This window comes from Phyllopteryx taeniolatus, chromosome 11 (assembly GCF_024500385.1).
Source record: "Phyllopteryx taeniolatus isolate TA_2022b chromosome 11, UOR_Ptae_1.2, whole genome shotgun sequence".
NCBI classification, from domain to species: domain Eukaryota; kingdom Metazoa; phylum Chordata; class Actinopteri; order Syngnathiformes; family Syngnathidae; genus Phyllopteryx; species Phyllopteryx taeniolatus.
Window position 1 is genome coordinate 17,955,325 of NC_084512.1, and position 20,292 is coordinate 17,975,616.

The 20,292-nt window shown below is 41.8% G+C and overlaps 1 protein-coding gene across 1 annotated transcript in view; it reads left to right on the top strand.

Moving 5' to 3' along the window:
* lrmda (leucine rich melanocyte differentiation associated) overlaps positions 1–20,292 on the top strand; it is a 305,490-nt gene that overhangs the window by 261,751 nt on the left and 23,447 nt on the right. The window contains exon 6 of the mRNA XM_061790519.1: positions 7,258–7,342. Coding sequence (XP_061646503.1) covers positions 7,258–7,342 — 85 coding nt within the window. The remainder of the gene's footprint in view (positions 1–7,257; positions 7,343–20,292) is intronic.

The following is a 20,292-nucleotide window of genomic DNA, read 5'->3' on the forward strand; positions in this document are numbered from 1 at the left end:
TCTGGTTAATTTCCGGCACGTAGGGATTCTTGCAACCTCTGGGCCTTTTCCCCTCGTTATGCCTGATAACTGTTAAGCATACTAGACTAACATTATTGAAGTGTGTTATTCTGAGTCTATCCATCCATCCATCCATTTTCTGAGCCGCTTATCCTCACAAGGGTCACGGGAGTGCTAGAGCCAATCCCAGGTATCATCGGGCAGGAGACGGGGTACACCCTGAACTGGTTGCCAGCCAATCGCAGGGCACATATAAACAAACAACCATTCGCACTCACATTCACACCTACGGGCAATTTAGAGTCTTCAATTAACCTACCATGCATGTTTTTGGGATGTGGGAGGAAACCAGAGTGCCCGGAGAAAACCCACGCAGGCACGGGGAGAAGATGGAAACTCCACACAGGCGGGGTCGGGGATTGAACCCCGGACCTCAGAACTGTGAGGCAGACGCTCTAACCAGTCGTCCACCATGCCGCCATTCTGTGTCTTAACATGATGTTTTATTTTCAGATGAGATAAAGGCACAAATGATAAGGAAAGCAAGTAGATTAGTTGTTAGCAATGTTTTAAGATAGGAATTCTGATTCCGTAGACAGCTATAACATCATCAGAAGCATTTTGAATTGAAGTGAAACAGTACCGACTCAAACAAACCTTTAAAGCAGTCTCCCAGTCAGTACAAATCGCAGCACTAATTTGTTAGCTTGGACGATCTGGCACAGTCTATTTGAAAATTGTACATTGTGATAATGGTAATATTAAGGCAAAACTCAACCAAAAACAGCCTGTCCAAAACAATTGATGTCTTCTGTTGTTTAATTGTAGTTGAATTTAAGATAAGCAACTCTGGGATGAAGGTTAATTTTTAATCTGCAGCATCAGTGCTGACAGAAAAGGTCAAACCAGAGCAAAACAAGAAATAGCCCCGGGCTAATTGTGCTATTTACCTGTAACTCGGCCCTACTTTTCCACTTTAAATCACCTGCGCTTATTCTGCGAGACTCCACAAAGGTCGAAGGACTTTTTAAAACTCTGCCTTTGAAGAAAAAACAAAAAACAAACAGCGCCTTGTTAGCATCCATGAGTCACGGCCATGGATGATTAACGTCCAGCAGCACTCAACCTTTGCCTTGTCGGGACGTGTAGGGTTCCTGGTGGCACCGGCGGTAGCTTGTGCCTCCAACGCAACATCAAAACAGTCACTCCTGTGTTCACTGATCTCATGATACATTTAACCACAGGCAAAGCATCACTGAAGTAGAACGGTTAATCATTACTTGCTAGCTCTACCATTGTGTCTAATGTTGCTGTAACTGAGTTAAACATTTTGAAAGGCGCCCTACAACAATTTAATTAAATTTTTTGAAAAATATTTTATGTAATGTAGTTGTTTAACTTTAGTGGCTGCTTTATCAGTACTACTAGCCGAGTGAGCTAGTTGACCATCTGACTATCCACAGTCCAATCAACAGTCATTCTGAGGTTTTTATATTTGAAACACATTCTCCTTATATATCTGTCTGTCTGTCTGTGTTTTTCTGTACGTCTCGCTACCTTGCTAGCTAGCTATTTAGCTAGTATGCGGGCTAGATCTGTAGCTAGGTTGCTTTCTGACTGTGCTTGCTACTAACTACTAACTACTAGCTAGCTAGCTTTTTTTTTTCATTTAAAGCATCACTATCTATCTATCTATCTATCTATCTATCTATCTATCTATCTATCTATCTATCTATCTATCTACCTATCTACCTACCTATCTATTAGAATTTTTACAACTTCTGCGAATTTTTACAAGCTCTGCTGGTGTGATATTTTCTCATCAATTAGGTTAATATGGCAACAAAAAAACAAAGTACTATATAACCATATTACAATATAATGCGTACATTTGATTAGTATGTTCTGTACATTTTTGCATAAAAATACTGCATTTTTGTATCCTTAAACGGCAGGTAGCTTATAGCCTAGTTTGCATTATTCATTTTATTGCCGCAACTACACACTGTTAGATGGTTTTTCATTGTTTATTTTTTCAAAACTTTTTCTATTCTTTTTGTTCTCCCAAACTTTAAATGACGAAAAAAAATACAATCAAAGCCAAGCGGCAACATTAAATGTTGACTCCAATGAGTTCACGAGTGGCGTCCCCTCTGATCTGCGACGCGATCACAAGGCGGCAGCACTTTACAGAGACGAGACGACAAACAAGAGTTTCACGCGAAAGACACAAAACAAGTAGTTTGATATAGACCCAAAGAGAAAACATATCAAAAGACATTTTTCTACATGTCTTTTGCAAGTACAAAAAGCCCAAGTGGTGTCAGGAGAAAACAAAACAGAAGGCTTTTTTTTTTCTTTTTTTTTGCAACAATTGCTTTAAGCTACAAAAATCTCCTCCAGTCCCAAGCCTCCCCTCAATGTCAGCCCCCTGCACTCCTCCACGCTTCCCCCTACCATCCCCTCTCTTGGCTCTGCCAGGCAGGACAGGGCCCTCCGTGCACTCTGATAGGTTGCAGGCTGATGCTTAGCAACAACATTCCTGTGCCCCAAGTAGCAGTAAGCCTCTGGCTGAACCCTTTCATGTGGCTGTCAGGCCACATTTATTTCCTTTTAGCACTTTGTCTACTTGTCCAGATGTATAAGGAGATAAAACAGCCTGCTGTTTACACCGTTCTCCCTCTGTAGCGCCGCGGTAATTAGATTGTATGGCCGCTCTGTCTTCAGTGGCGAGGTGAGCCCGGGTCGACGCAGGATTTGTCGGGATGAGCCGGGCTGCGCATCCGCCGTCTTAACTTTAAATACGTTTAAAGGGATGAGAGTACCTGTGCCTCTGTGTTCTGAACTCCTGTTTCCACGTCACTGTAGTATTGAGTGCAGTAATGCTTCCTGGAGTGTTTCTGACGTACAGTAGCTGTTGGTTCCTCCTCATTTAAAAAGATTTTAAAAGATTTCCATTCAGCCATCCATCTTCTAAACAACTTATCCTCACTAAAGTCGCAAGTGGGATGGAGCCTATCGCAGCTGACTTTGAGTGAGAGGCAGGGTACACCCTGAGCTGGTTGCCAGCCAATCACACGGCAAAATATTAATTATCTCAACTCAACTATTAAAGAAAAATAATTACCACAAATACATAATTAAAAGAAAATACGGAAACTCATGCCTTTTTTTATTTTTATTTTTTTTTACATTTTGTCAATATTATTATTTTAAACATTTCCAATGTTCAGTTTGACCTGCAATATAACTAAAGTCATTTGTATTTAGTTTTAATCTCCATTTTCATTTGACATCAATTATAATGTGCCTGTGACATTTTTTTATATTATCCCAGAAAGTTGTCCAAATAGAAGCCTCTCCCATCTGCAGTTGAGTAAATATTTCTCGCGGAAACAGGGTATAGAAGGATTGTTTTCCACTTCTAATAACATGGCAAAATCTCTCTTCATTTCTTAGTGAATAATGCTTGGATCAAACAAAATCCAGTCATACAATGTGATACTGATTCAAATCTGATTCATGCTCTACTGAATGTGATTCTAATTAGTATTTTACAGGATTTCCTGGACTTAAAACTTTGGGGGGGGGCCTTGCCAACCTTCCTCAGCTGCATGTGCTATCCTTTCAAGAAGCCCCCAGCTGAGGCGTGTTTGTGTTTGTTTTCCATGTGTCTGCTTTGCCTCACCTCCCATCCCTCCCCTGCCCTGCCTCGTGGTGACACATCAGAAGCAATAATCACTATTGCCTCTGGCTTTATCAGCATTTATTCCCATCACAACACAGAAAAGGCGCTGACAAGACAAACCCTGATGCGATGATGTATTATCCAGCCGGGCCATAGTCGTTCATGGTGACATCTAACAGAGCTTCCTTTTCTCTGCCACCACTCACTTCCTTTTTTCTTCTTCTTCTTCTTCTTCTTCTTCTTCTTCTTCTTCGTCTCCTCCTCCTTGTCCTCCTCCTCTCTGTCCAGCCTTTTATTGACACACAGAGTCCTTGCCTGTAAATTTGCGGTGCATTGTCATGAGCTATGGTGATAACTCAAGCCACGCAGAGACAATAATGACGCGACCACTCAGCATATGCCCCGGGCCTGGCAAATTAAAACAATGCTCAGCTTGATGAGCAGACTAATCTGGACAGCAGAGCGGGAGGGAGGGAGAGCAAGAGAGGGCAGTGAAGGAGTGTGTTAAATACACAACACAGCAGCACCTCCCTCTGTTCAGTGTAGGTACGACCAGAGAAGAAAGTGACGTTCGCAAGAGTAATGAATTCCACTACAGTTATATAAATGCTGTGCCCTATGTGTGTGTGTGTGTGTGTGTATATATATAAATATATATATATATATAAAAATTCTCTACAATAAAATGAATAAAAAGTAAAATTACTCCTCCTCTGCTGTGCTGTTTGTTGGTAAGGTATATATATATATATATATATATATATATATATATATATATATATATATATATATAATTTTGGTTCCCTAAATGTCACTTGAACTACTTGAAAGCAAATCCTTCTCATCACCCGAGCTTTGCTGCTGTCCTGAGTTATTGACTGAAGTATATTAAGTGCAAGCAACCAGCAGAGAGGGGAGGATCAGTACAAGCTGATTGGGGGGGGGGGTGATTGATGTACTGTGGGTGGGGTGGAATCATTGCACCCGATAACACGGGATGTGACAAGCAAAGCTGTTGAATGGGGATGGCTTGTTTGATCAGCGGGCACGAGGTGAACGGGCGGTGTCATGCGAGGTGCGCCGGTCGGGTGGGTGGCAATCATGAAAGCAAGGTGACTCGAGTCCCCTGGGGGAGGGGGGCTCAATTCACTCTCTTGCCTCCTCCTGCATCCTACTTACTGCAGGAGTCTGTGGGTGGTACTGCTAATAATGTGGCAACTAGGAAGATGAATTGTGGGTAAGCAGCTGGAATAAAGGCGGAGGAGGCCCAGGTTTGTGATCTTTCAAGCGGGACAGGAAATGAGGCAAAGCAGGGCCGCAAATATAACCGTGATGCCTCTGAGGAGCATGTGGGTACATAACAGTGGAAACCCCAAAGGGGAAGACACTAAAAGTGGTACAATTTGGAGTTGGGACAAAGGTTTCCTGGAAAATAGCTCTCAAAAGTCAAACAGGCTGTTTGAGTTATGCCCACGTCATCAAATTTTACAAGATTTAAGATTAGTGAGTATTTGAAGGATTAACTCCACAAGTGTGTTTTGCTTTTTCTGTTTTGTTAGTTTTTTCCTGTTTGTTTGTTTGTTTTGGGTCATACCACCATAGAAGGGTACCGTGATATTAAAGGGGACATTTGTGATGATGAAAATTAAAGCAAATTGAACTTTGCATCATATAAAAGTGGGTGGCTGCTCACTATAATGTTAACTTATTAATACCGAGAACTATATTAAGACAGAAATTGATTGCTACCATGGAGATGTTAACATGAATAGCATGTAGCGGAAGACATAATGCCTCATGACTGGCATGAAAATGAATATAGAACCTTACCAACAAACAGCACAGCAGAGGAGGAGTAATTTTACTTTTTATTCATTTTATTGTAGAGAAATTAACTTATTTTTACACTTTGCTTGTATGTTTAAGAAATGTTTTATTATTGTGACATTTTGAGCCCAGAACAAATGAATTCACGATGTTATTTCCAATGGGAACTATAGTTTTGAAATGATAACAACTTCAAAGTCAGCCAACATCACTGTTTTCAACTTTGGAAGGTCCACAATACTTTCTGTCCAAAAATCGCTTCTCCTTAGATAGACGTGTCAGTTCTCACTATTTACAGTATGTTCCTATGTTGCATTTTTTGCTAGGCATTTTATAGGAGTTCAGCACTGATGCTTCTTAACAGATTTTCAGCCACTACGGAGGCGGCGAGCTGCAGGTTCGCTGTCAAAACAGAGCTTCATTTTCTTCCCAGATCACAATCCACCAGCATGTGTGGAGCAAAGTCACTTTTTCTCTACGTTGATGTAATATGAGACACATGCTGGCCCGACCTTAATGCCTTTCAGAGATCCTATCTGAAAACACATTATGTGATCTGTTTCAATTCAATGTGCTCTTCTTGCCCGTGATAAATATGGTTCCATTTAGCAGAGCGGGCAGTTGCATTTCTCAAGGTTATGCATGGCCATGTAGAAGAACAACAATAAAAAATAAAAAATAAAATGCACCGTCAAAACCATTGCTAATATGTATTTGTCAGTTGAGTCTCTTGCTATGATTAAAGGCCCCGTGGATTCCTTTCTGCAGGAAAGGAAAGTATTTTTGCAAAGGCATCAGATATGGCCGTGTCATGATGAAGTACCTCCTCTGCTAGTTAAAAGGCTAAGGGAAGGAAGGAGGATGTTTTGGACCTTGAAAGTCCACCAAAGAACAAAAACACAACAAACTCCTGACCTGCTTTGGGGACATTACGTACTCACGGATTCAAGATTCTGTTTTATGTTGTTTTTACCCAAAGTAGCATTCGCCTCACTTTCCTGACTTTGCCAGTGTCAAGCAGCTTCTTTTATAGTGAGGAATCCATACATTATGATTTGTGTTAAGATATTTACACTGGGGGGGTAAAAATACACTTAGCAATGAACAGAAGACATCCTTTTAAAGGTTTATTCAATACAAACTTCGTTATTCAGTGGGAACGCCAAAGTAGAACACCATTCCAAATGTTCTAATTGGATATAATGTAGTTAATCAATTTGTCCTCGCCATCATAAAACCTTCCATAACTATACAGGCATTTTTTTGAGGAACTATTTAATAAGTAACCAGAATAAAGAAAAGTCAACCACTGTAAAATACAAGTAAAATAAAGTAAATGTTTGATGGGGCCTGACAGTTTCACGTAATGGAGAGGGAACAGGTAGTGTTTGCAAAGTGATACAGGCAACTAGTGGTATTTAGAGGCCTTTCTGTCCAAAAGAAAGCCAAAGAAAAAGCACAATATACTTGTGGAGTTGATCCTTTAACTGGTCTTATGAGATTTGCTGACGTCTCACGTGAACTCCCGCATGATGATGGCTTTGACTACGTTTTGTTTGACTTTTGAGGCATGATTATCTTTTGTGTCTGTTCAACATTAGGATGTAAAAATAGGGTTAGCAACTGAAGTCCTTCTTGAAGTTTTGTTATGATGTTGGACTAGGGCTGGCTTCCCCAACTATTTGACATGATGTCAAAGCTATTTTCATTAAAATACTCGTTGCGTGTTTCCCCTCTCGCAGCCGCCGAACGAAGCCGGATTTGAGAACCGCCCTCTGCCCTACACTCCTCTCCCCCAAGGATCCAGAGATGCTAGAAACCACAAAGGTAAGGGCAAAACAAGGACCTTTTAGACTTTGTAACCTTTTCAAGGCAGCTTACATACACAGATACTCTATGCAATTAATAGCAACAGGATAAAATATGCATTCAGTGAAAATCCAGGCCCGTGGATTATGTAAATAGAAGTCGTGACCGTAACAGAAGTAGAGAGTGGGAATCTATTGAACGTCAGTGAAACGAACTAGTTCTATCTTTAGTCTTATCGATCTCATCTCATCAGTCTGATGTGTTGATAGTGGGAATAAATCGGATTAATCCTCATTAAATCCGGTCCAAATGTACGCGTGGGAGCATACAAGGATCCTCGATCTGTTGGTACAAGACATTGATTAGTGCTCATATTGACCCAAAGTAGTCCGCCGCCCTAATTGTGTAGAAACACACTCGACATTCTGCATACCTTTCCTTCTGACAGAGGAGTATCCTGAGCTATCTGTTAACGTCACAAACTTACAAAAATGACCTGAGTTCAGGCTCATTCACAACCGGAAATACTTAACTACCCAGTTAAACTCTGATCCTAATCAAGACAGCAGCACCTATAGGCACGTAAACTGTGTCTGTTGTAAACCAGTTCCCTTTGCAGTCATGTTATAGATAATCTTATGCTATTATTTTATCCAAACATATCTATCCTGCAGTTGAGTACATGCATTTCCCCAGCTACTATATGAAATATGGGACATCAGTATTACTTGGTCCACAAACATGGTGGATGTGTTGTGATTAAAATTTGACTTTGGACAAAAATCCATTATTTTGGCATACACTAGATAAAAACATAAAAAACAAAAATAAGCATCAAGTGACGTTTGTTTTCTATTGGTGAAAGTGCACCCACAAAGATATTTTGCCAATAAAAAAAACACTTGTCATGACTGACATTGCTAGACAAGAGTGAGCTACACAAAGAACCACTGTGTCCCTGCACACAAGCCATTTATAGTGCCAAGGACAGATCAGTGTCATCCATGGTGTAGCAGCTCTCATCAGACGTAAGGAACGGAGCAAGTCCTGTGCTTTGTCCAAGTCCGACCTGGCTAAGAAGAGTCCATTTAAAGGTGAAGATGTCTGACAGATGCAATATTTTCCATTCCGTCTAAGATCTGTCTGGTGACAGTCTCCATTTGTTTAGTTTTTTTTTATTTTTTTTTTAACAATGCAGCACTGCAGCCTAAGATAGCACAGCCCTCATCTTCGTCCTTCAAATAATCTTTGCCTGTCTGCCTCCGAGTCCCTAGTGTTCATTGTTAGTTTTTTGTTTTACTTAAACATTTATCTAAAGTAAAAACCAAACAACTCTGTGTTTACATGGGTTTGATTCAATGTATAAACAATTTGGATAGGACCATATGCAGACAATTGTTTTGGTTTTCGTTGCAGCACAGTTTTTGCAGTTGTAAAATAAACAATGTATCCCATCTTTAGACTTTAAATATATTACCTTTTTAACACCTTAAGAAGCAGATCAACCTGTTTTTTTTTTTTATGTGATGGGAGGTTGTATTGTCTTATCCACTTTTTCTACCCCCCCTCCATGCTGTCACCTGTGTCAAGATGTGCCAGAGGTAATTTCAGCTGCTAGTAGCTCCCAGAGGATGGCAGTACTGGCAGGACACGGCCCCTGGGACAAAAAGGGATGGAAAAAAACAAGGACACAAGTCCAGAATAAGCTCCTGTCTTTGCTGGCTTGAGGAGTCAAACTGGAGGAGGCATAAAAGTAGGATTAAAAAGAAGATATGGAAGTGTTTCACAGAGTGAGTCTGACACAGAACAAGAGGAAAAGATTAAGGGGAGATGAAGAGACGAGGGGAGCAGTCAGGATGGGACTTAAAAATCAGATGGAAGTAGACAAAAGACGACGCCGAGGACGTTTGTGGGGGTATCCGGAGTGTCTGCTTGAAGGCGTGACACAGAGCGAAGTGGACTATGTGGTCTGGCAGAGGTGCCCGAGGATCCTCCACGACTGTCACCTTAATTCTAACTCCTACGACTGCTCCCCATTGTCAAGTCCACTCTGAATCTAACAGTCCACAAGTGACTCCCAGCCTGCGTGTTTCATATATAAACTGGTTCGCCTGATGCCACGTGTCGTCAGCTTGGATTCAACACTGCACAATTTTCATTTTTTTGGGTAGGTGTGTGTGTGTGGTGTATTTTACCGACGTGAGGCTGGCATTAGGTAGTGGTGGCCAACCTGATTAGCATTAAGGTGAAAATAACCAGCCCTCCCCCTTGCAAAGAGCCACAAAACAAGTAGATGATCGCACAATACAGCAACAGCAATTACAGTACATCCTTGTGATTCCCCACAGTAGCGCTGGTAGGTGGCTAACAGCGAGCTGCAACTTGCAGCTAAAGGACTAACAACAACGAGCTGAGTCTTTGGACTAGCAACCAACGTGACTGAAAGTTTTATAATTACAACATAGTCATTTGTGATATACAGCAGCTGAAATTAGTATTTAACACGTCACCATTTTTCTCACTAAATAGATTTCCAAAGGTGCTATTGACATGAAAGTTTCACCATCTGTTGGGAACAACACAAGTAATCCATACATACAACGAAAGTAAAACAAATAAACTCTGAAATTAAGTTGTGTGTACTAATGTGAAATGACACAGGGAAAAAGTATTGAACACGCCAACTGGTATTTTTTTAGTACTTTGTACAAAAGCCTTAGTTTGCAATGACAGCTTCAAGATGCCTCTTGTATGGAGAAACTGGTCCCATGCATTGGTCTGGTGTGATTTTGGCCCATTCCTCCACACAAGCAGTCTTCAAATCTTGAAGTTTCCATGGGCTTCTTTTATGGACCTTGCGTTTCAGTTATTTCCATAGATTTTTGATTGGATTCAAGTCAGGTGATTGGCTGGGGCATTCTAGCAGCTTTATTTTTTTTTCCTGTGAAACCAATTGAGAGTTTCCTTGGCAGTATGTTTTGGATCATTATCCTGCTGAAATGTCCACCCTCATTTCATTTTCATCATCCTCATAGATGGCAGCAGATTTTTGTCACGAATGTCTCAGTACATTTGCCCATTCATCCTTCCTTCAATAATGGGAAGTTTACCAGTACCATTTGTTGAAAAGCAGCCCCACACTATCATGTTCCCACCTCCAAACGTCACTGTCGGTATGGTGTTTTTAGGGTGATTTGCAGTGCCATTTCTCCTCCAAACGTGGTGTGCATTATGGCATCCAAACAGTTCAATTTTGTTCTCATCAGACTAGACTATATTCTCCCAGTATTTAACTGTGTTGCCCAAATGTTATTCAGCAAACCTTAAACAAGATTTGACATGTATTTTTGCATTTTTTTGGGTCTTGCGTGGTGAGCGTGCATACAGGCCATGGCAACAGAGTACATTACTCACTGTTTTCCTTGTGACAATAGTACCTGCTAACTCCAGGTCTTTTTGAAGCTCCCCACAGGTGGTCGTTGACTCTTGGACAACTCTTCTGATTATTCTTGGCACTACTCTGTCAGACATATTGCGAGGAGCACCTGACCGAGGCAAATTTATGGTGGTATGATTGGCTTTCCACTTACGTATTATGGCACCAACCGTGCTCACTGGAACGTTCAGACGCTTAGATATGCGCGTGTAACCAATGCCATCGTTATGTTTTGCAACAATTTGCGATGGTCTTGCGACAGCCCTTTGCTCTTACCAATCATGAGATGTGTCTTGATGTCCCTTTCTTCATGTGTTCAATACTTTTTCCCTGTGTCATTTCACATTATTACACACAACTTAATTTCTGATCTTATTTGTGCTACTTTCTTTGTATGTATGGATTACTTGGGTTGTTCGCAACATCTGGTGAAAATTCATGTCAATAGCACCTTTGGAAATCGAGTTAGTGAGAAAAATGGTGACGTGTTAAATACTTATTTCAGCCGCTGTATAGCTATTTACAGAGGAGAGTACCTATCACTGTCAAAAAGTCATAAAAGGGCCATTAAGAATGTAGTACAGGTTTCAAAGCAACGGCATACACAGCTGCGGTCACTTTATCCCATATGCGATTCATATCAGGTTTTTAATCCACATTTGAAAGAGCTTTGATTCCAATTTAAGGATATCTGTGCTGCCAAAATCAGATCTTGGGCACATGGGGGAAAAAAATGGAAAATCTGTCGAGGAAATTCAACATTAGTGTTTCCATGTGTTCCATGCAAAACAATATGGAAGCTCTCTTATTGCTAGTCAGCATGTCACCTTCTATGGATGACTCAGAAGTTTATTTCACAGATCTAGTTATAACCAAACAAGTAAAACAGACCTTTCAGACTTGATTGATATATCCATGTGTGCCAAGGATATTTTAATAAAATGCAATTTCCTCTGTATATGTAAATAAATGTGGCTGGTAGTAGCACTAGCTGCTTTCATACAGGTATCAGATTAAATTTGAGTAGGCCATTCCTCAACGGTGACAAGAGTAAATGAAAGGGATATCTTTGTTCAAGCAGAGTCAACAGACAAGGAAGAATGCCTCAAATGCGCCTTACAGTATGAGCCCTGGGTCCCTTTAATCTTGTTGTTCTGGGCCAGCTTCCAGCTACTTTGTATGGCTGTATCTTAAATGGTGCACAACTGTTATTAAAATCCCAGGAGGAAAGCAGCCTTCAAAGCTTTATAAAAAAAAAAAAAAAAAAAAGACGGAATAAAACCCCCCTCCAACTTCCTGACGACACCCAAGGGGCACATCACATTTGTTTGCCGCATTCATTTCATGTTGAGGGTGATGTGCGCTGCAATTCCCACACCAACGCTCCCACCACCCCAAAAAAATGGGAGCAATGGGAACGGATCCAAACTGGAAAGTAAACTGTTTTATAGTTCCAGCACAACAAATAAACAAACATCTGGAAGCATTCAGAGCATCCCATTAGAAGGGCTCTGGGCCTTGCCAAAAAGGGGTAAATGATGAGGAATGGGCTGTCGAGAGGCTGGTGGAGGCCGGGGAGAGGCCAGATGACAGAGCTGTGGGTGCTAAGCGCTGCCTTTTAAAGCTCAGCTGGGCTCACACTGATCTACACCTGCTGCTTTCTCCGCCTCCTCCGCCAGACATCTGGATGGGATACATGACTAATGGATGACTAAACTGCCAGTGTTGAAACTTGTCGTTATGAAGGAAAAGGTTGTTGCTTTGACTGATGACTTGATGTTTCTCTACGTATGGACTTAGCCAAACGCAAAGCAACTTTGACAGTGTTCAAGTTAATTTATTGAAACTGATACATGGTTCACCAGCATTGATTTAATGCTTCTATTTAATGGCCACTGTGAATAATCATTATGGGTTGCATCATAGGTTGGAACTTTTTATAATATACAGTATTCTCCTGACTGCAAATCACTTTTAAGTGCTCTGGCTTATCTTGAGGTTTTCCTTATCAATCCTTTCATAAAACCTTAATCAATCAGTGGTATGGCTAAACGCCTTAGTTTCTCCAATATCCCAAGTCTTCATCTTAGTAAAACACTGGATAATTTTCCTTTAAACTTGGTGAAATTAGTTTGGGAAAAAGCCCTTTTTTATAGTGTACAGAGCAAGGTCCATACAGTATACAGTAGGCATGGTTGGATAGGTTTGATTTGGAAGAACTTGAGTCCTCAACCCCATGAAATGGCTTTGGAACAGACTAGAACGGATACTGTGACTGTTCACTTCTGGTCAGGGTTATGGCCAAGTGTCCCAAAATTTTTGTCAATACAGTGAATTTCATAGTGGTTTTTTGTCCTAATAATGTCTCACAGCAAAATGTATTTCAGTGACGTTGGGTGGAATCCTTGTATCTCCAAAACCATCACTTTTCAGAAAGCCAAAAACAAAAAGTTTGTTGAGCCATTAACGTTGCATCATCAAAGAGAGCTAGCCATTTTCAGCACTTTAGATTGGTCAATAACTGTGACACAGTAAAACTGTTTCGACATAAAAGCGATACAGATTTTCCATTCTGCTTGACCTAACAAAAAAAAAGAAAAAAAAAAAAAAGATTGGTTAGTATTAGTAAAAATAACACACACGTGGTGCCGAACTAATAGTATAGATTTGTGGAAAAAAAATTACCAAATTTGGACATGAGATTTTCGAGCGATGCCACCAATTTGTAACCAAAAGACAGGACACAGATAAAGATAACCATACCAGGCAGTGAAGAATACGCAGCAGCTGCAGTGTATGTGGCCAAAACCATTTATGCAGATGTAGATTGAATGTACACGCTACAGTATATATGCAGATGTATATCGATATGATTTTCATCATCCCAGCATAGATACTGTAGATGCATCAGTCACTCGCATGCATCCATTCGATGATGATTCAGTGTATCTATCGCTGCATATCACAGCTCATCACAATGATGATGAAAGCAGGCTGTGTTTCCTTCATCTTTGTCAGACGATATTGTTTCTCCCATGAGTGCATTGGCTCGCCAACATGACTAGCCATTAAAGCTGAGCCTATGGAGATGGATGATGGGAAAGTTGGATGAGGTGGGACTGGGAAGGGGTAGGGGCAAGCGGGAGCTAGACCAGCAATGCTTCACTGCACTGACCGCATCCAGAGTGATGAGTGCTCACTTTTTCTAGAGGCAGGCCTTGTCCTTATTTGTCACCCTGGATGGAAGGCAGCGCTGCGTCTTCTCTCTTTGCATGGATTAAAATGCAAGTATAACCTCCTCGGCTTCCATGACAGCTTTAACTGCTGAACTCTTGATGTGGCAGCTCCCGGAGAAGCTGCCTTCCATCAAGTGTCGTTAGTGCTCCATTACCGGATGGCACTGCTCTTGCAGTTTGTGAATTATTCTGTTTGTGTGCGCTTTGAGGACATGTCTGGGTTTTTTATTTAGTTATTTATTTATTTATTTTCACCATGCCGTTTGATGTCCCTGAGAGAAGCTTGCAGGGTTTTTTCGATCATATCCAGCAAAATGTGGAATAACGACACTCCCATCCAACCACTTATGTTTATTGATGCCACTATTGAACACATAAAAAGATCAGGAAACTTTGGTCTTGGACTGGAAAGCCATCCCACAGCAGTGTGTAGCAAGCATTAAGAGGAGGTTCCAGGCTGCCTTGGGATATCAGGCCGTGACGTGGTTGTTCGAGCTAGAATGACGTACACAAGTTATCTAACTCCTGGTTGAGGAGTGGAATGCCATCCCACAGCAGTGTGTGACCAGCAGGAGGAGGAGGTGCCAGGTTGTCATGGGATGTCAGAGACAAGTCATTTTTCTGTTTGTGTAAAAGTGACCAACACAACCAAGTTGGTTGACTTGTGGGAAGCCCCCATTAGGGAGTAAAATGCCATCCCACAGCAGTGTGTGACCTGCTTCAGGAGGAATTGCCAGGCTCTGAGATGTCAGATACGAGTGACTGTGGTAGAGTGACCGACACAACCAACATGGCTGACTTGCCCCCCACTGAGGAGTGGAATGCCATCCCACAGCACTGTGGAATCAGCGTGAGGAGGATGAAGTGCCAGGCAGTTGCGGGATGTCAGAGACAAGGCGCAAAGTGGCTGTCTGTGCTATAGTGGCTGACACAACCAACTTGGCTGACTTGCGACATCTCCTGTATTCTTATAAAGCATTTTGAACAATGAGCTTGAAGCTCAACCGTCATATGTTTTCCTCCCTCATCCACCAGCTGTGATATATGATGATTACCAACTTTGAAGCGTTTTCTCAGCAGCAGGCAAATACGCCTCGTAAATCTTTATCGTCCGTGACCATTGCAGACAAACCTTCGCTATTTACGATGATACAAAGTCGAGCTGACTCACCCGCCGCTCAAGCGCAAACAGATGTGCGTTTGAAGTAATGTGCTGGCCTCCGCTCCAAATGTGTCAGCGTGATAGACAAGGACATGAGCTCTCATGAGCGCTTGGGAAAAGCTTTGGACTTTGGTCTACTTCCCAGTTGCATTGGTCATTCTCAGAAGAGAAGCAGAACATAAATCAGCACAAGTGGGAAGGTCTTATTTCTAGAAGCAGCTTCGAAATTCCAGTATTTCCAAAGCGGCCACACTATTTTTCATTTTCCACAATGATTTGTTGTCGGGGAAAACTGAGACACGCTCTACGCTTTCCAACCGAGCTTCGTGGTTTCCAATGGTGGGAGTCCATCATGGTAATTTACAATAGGGCTTTGCTGCCAGATGGTTTTGGATATTTTTGCTTGCAGCAGGATGGATGTTAAGTCCAGCAGGTTTCTTCTGTGTCGTTAGCTGAAAACAAATGGCTCGGCGAGGAGGTGGAGTCTGTCTGCGTGCGGTGGCTCTCGACCCTTCATTCTGATGAATAGCTGCTAAGATGCTGGCAGACACTGGACAACTTGTCATGCTAAAAAGAAGCAACTGCTATGAATTGTAGTAGTAATTATTGTCCATTACTAAGAGTGTTTACTTAGATTTCAAATGTCTCATGTTTCCGATTAGATCATGATAATAAACAGCAATTTAGTCGTACAGAGTACCTGTGGAACATGCCTCAGTGGTTAATTAGTATCTTATATCTTAATCTGTCTTTAATATATAATTTTTAGGTCTGTACATTATACTTCCATAGTGATCACACACTGTAATCAGTCAAGACACACACACGCCTTCATGGTTCTAACAAATTACCTTTCAATTCAACACAACACATTCTGCATGGCTTAACGGCCGTACTTCATCATTGAACTTTTCAATCACACATGATCGGAATAGCGCGATCCATGCCAAGGAATCACTGATGTGCAGTGATAGTAGCGGCCAATGTTGATTGTTTACACTGCAATGTAAAATGTCCTCTCAGAGAAGACTACATACTGTATGTTAGTGGTGTGTTAAAGCGTTCTTCTTTACACTTTTGACGCCTTTGCCCAAAATAGCATTTGACTGCGAGGTTTTGTGCAATCTGAGGCTCATTTTCGGTCGAATTCCAAATCTTAGGACCTCATCTTTGTGATTCCATTCTACTGCATTTTCCGAGTTTATATTGTTGACAAATAGTTATCTTCTGCTTGACCTTCTTAATAGAGATGTAAGATTGGTTCATTGAAGACTCTAAATCGACAATAGTTGTGAATCTAAATGCTTTGTGTGACTCTTATTTGTCAGCCTTGTGGTCAATTTGGTATACGCGGAATGTCACGTGACCAAACCCGGAAAACAGGCTAGCAAACTTGTTTATGCTGCTCTAATGAGCACAACTACGGGTTGGTGACATGATAGCTTGAAACCAAACTTGCTAAAATTTTGTTTTCTTTATGACTGGTCTCTTTGGACAAAAGTTAAATATGTGTATATCCTTTATTTATACAAATATGATATGATATATGCATAAACACGAATGAAGCCTAAGCACCAGCTATTGTCATCTATGGTGGCTGTGTGTCAAACCCCTATCCGCCCTCCTTTCCAACAAACAAGGAACACTCTCCCGCCCTTGGGCTCGGCAGGGACTGGCTGCATCGCGGGCCCTGCGGGTTGGAGGGGGTGTCTGGAGCTCCTGGGAGTAGAAGGGGGTGGGGGTGGCGTTGCGTGTGGGGCGGTGGTGATGTGGGTGGGTTGGCTGGGGGGTGTCATCGGGTCCCTGCGGCCCCCACTGGGGGGCCGGTTGTCGGGGCACCTCTGTGGGGTCGGCGGACCACCCTGGGTCCCTCGGTGTGGGACGTGTCCCGTCCGCCGGGCTGCTCTCGAATGGACCCCTGGGCCTGATCCCGTCCCTCGATTGATTGGGTGGGGTCCTCAGCCGCCGCGGTGCGGCCACAGCAATTACAGGACACTTCTGTCAGTCTTTGTGCATGTAAAACGGTATCAATTCACTTGCATGTATCCGCAGGCATACACCGTAGGATTCTTTCACTGGGTGTGGGGTCACGCACTTACTGCGAAAAATAACTAATGAATATGCAAATCGCTTGTGTAACCCCTCATTTATACTCTCGTCCTGTAGACTTTTATAATTTACACAATTAATGCCACCACACTTCAGCTGTACAGTCGGGTTCACGACCCTTGCCCTGCATGCTTCTTCTCCTGTCCTTGTCCTGTTCTATCTTGTCCTGTCCTTCCCTCACAGGTTGTAGCACTACAGCCCCATGCAACACTCATATTTAATGTTTCATTGTTGTAGATAATGTAATGATTTACTTCTCTCATCCTGTTTACAATTAGTGCTTTGTCATTCTTTCTCTCTCCCTTCTAGAAACTTTGTTCTGTTCTACTGAGCAAGTCTAATTCTGAATAAACCAATTTTACTTTACCAATTTTCTGACTGAACACCAAGTTGTTGATATTCACCAATTCAGTGTGTTCTATAACGTTGCTTTTGTCATCAAATTTTGAAAACGAGATTGTAAATACCACTTGTCTGTTGCACACATGTGGACAAACATTCATTCCCAGGTGTCCTCTGTGCTCCAAAGCCACTGTGGCGGAAAGAGCCAGACCCATCTGTCAATTACGGTAAGCTCCATCGGGCCATTGTCTAAACTGTTTTCTCACTCGCTGCTGACTCCACTGATTTATTGTCAGATGCCTTGACATCAATATACAATTGGGAGACACTAAGCTGTGACGTGTGAGCACAAACTGTTGTCTGACTATCAGCACAGCGCACATTATGTGCCATTTGGATTATTCATTGCAGCGGTCTGTGCGAATGCCTTGTTTGGATTCTCTGCTTATAAAGAAGATGGACGTTATTGCACATGCTCAGATTTACTTAGATTCAAGCGCGTGAAAAACTGAGCTGAATCGAATATAAACAGGGTGCTTTATTTTGTGGGTCAACTTGTACCAGCCAAACGAAAAGGGCGATTATGTTGAACGAACAAGCATTTCGGTATTGAAAAATATAAAGGGTAACCACAGTTACAGAACCTTGTAGGTCTTTTAAGGTTTTGACCAGCATTCGGACTGAAAAGAGGGAGGTCACCGAAAATACTCGCGAGCCCAAAACAACCTTTTAGTCTGTCATTTCGATTCCGCTGATTAAGCCACTTTAAACAGACAGTGCACGTTTCCCTGTCAGGATAATATGGGCGGACAAGTTATTCCACCATCATTATTTGATTTGTGTATGCTTTCTGGCATGCGGTGTCACTGCAGTGGGAGACGAACGGATTGACTGAGTCATTTCTTGTCAGAAACACACATGTATCCCAGATTGTTGTGATATAAAAAGCTTCCCTGTCCTCCTGCAGGACATTTATGAATTAGACATGAACCCTTCAGTTTGGTAGCCATCAAACTGCATCATGTCTGATGGGAAGGAGACATTGCATGTAGTTTGTGGTATTTCTTGAGCATATGGGCTGGGTATCATGCGGAAAAATTAAGGGGAATCGATGTATACCATTTCAGAATGACTGAAAGCAAATTGTTATGGTACAAAAGACAGTTCTATCTATAATACTGAGGCGTGCCTGCCTGCAGAGCCTCACAAGAAAGCTAAAATTAGCAAGTGTTAACACCCAACCTTTGACTGTGCCCGACGACCATGCAACACCATCTCGGGCATTTTCTGCAAGTTAAGGATTGAGGCAGTTGGAAAACAAAGACAAGAAAAGAGAGCATACTATTAGACAAAGTATGTTATTCACATGTCTAGCAGTGCTCTTCTGTATTTGCACACTGTGACCTCAAGATGCAATGTCTGTGGGCTAGCCGACCAATTTTTATTTTATTTATTTATTTTATTTTTTTGTGCCCTATGACCCAGTATGATTCTGGCTAAACAATATATATTCTTTTATCCAGTGCCTTCAAGCCCAGTGAGGAAATATATAGTGCATTATCTTCCATGCTTTGCTCTATGTAGCAGGCAGTAGATTGTAAAGGCACAGCTTGGAAGGATGATATTAAGATAACCTTGGGAGAAGTGATAACAACCATCTGTCCTTCAAGCCTTAACATTTTACACTGGAACCTCCAGAGTGGAAAGCAATCCACAATGATGCCGGATGACAAGCTGTTGTAATTTCAAACAATTTTCCCATAGGCAATAATGTTAGGTGAATTACAGGACAAAGTTCCGTTCCTACATTACCAACGTAACCCGATTCGGAATACGCCGTTTCTACCGCTAACCACTCACCTGAGTTTTAAGTCATAGTTACTGTAAATATTTGTACGAAAAAATTTCTCGGTCATAAATATAATCACCTGAATAACAATATTGAAAAGGGAAACACTTCCTTGTCTTGGCTTGTATAGTGGGAATGCTGCAATCGAGTCTTTTTTAGCTTAACCTCGAAACATCGCGGAACATCGTAAACCGAGGACCCCCTGTAATTAGTTCCAGGCTCCCACTATGACCATCATAAATATTAACTATAGAGACAATGTTTTATGTAACAATTACAAAAAAGTAAACTGTATAGAAACACTTCTCTCTCTTTGAAGCCAAACAGCAATGCAATGAAGACCCCAAAGAAAGGTGTTTGCAGAGCGAGACTGACATCTAGTGGTGTTTTATAGGTACTAAGAATAAGCCTTATTGTATCTGTTGTATCTTCGCGCTTTAGCTTTATGGTTGTTTGTTATGTACTGCTATGGTATGTCAAAGATGTGCCTGTGAATATTCTTATTCATCCAGGTCATTTTATTCTCGGGGCATTGAATCAATCACAACTGGACTGTTCTGGTTGTCTTAGAAGACGTTTCACCTTTCATCTGAGCAGGCTTCATCAGTTCATACAACAAGGCTTAGTTGGGACATACAACAAGGCTTAGTTAGGACATACAACAAGGCTTAGTGAGGACAGACTTTCAGGCTTGTTGCATTAACTGATGAAACCTGCTCGGATGAGAGGCGAAACATCTAAGACAACCAGAAAAGTCCAGTTGTGATCGGTTTAATGCCCTGAGGATGTCAAAGACAGGCTGTGACGTGGTTGTTCGTGCAACAGTGACAACTC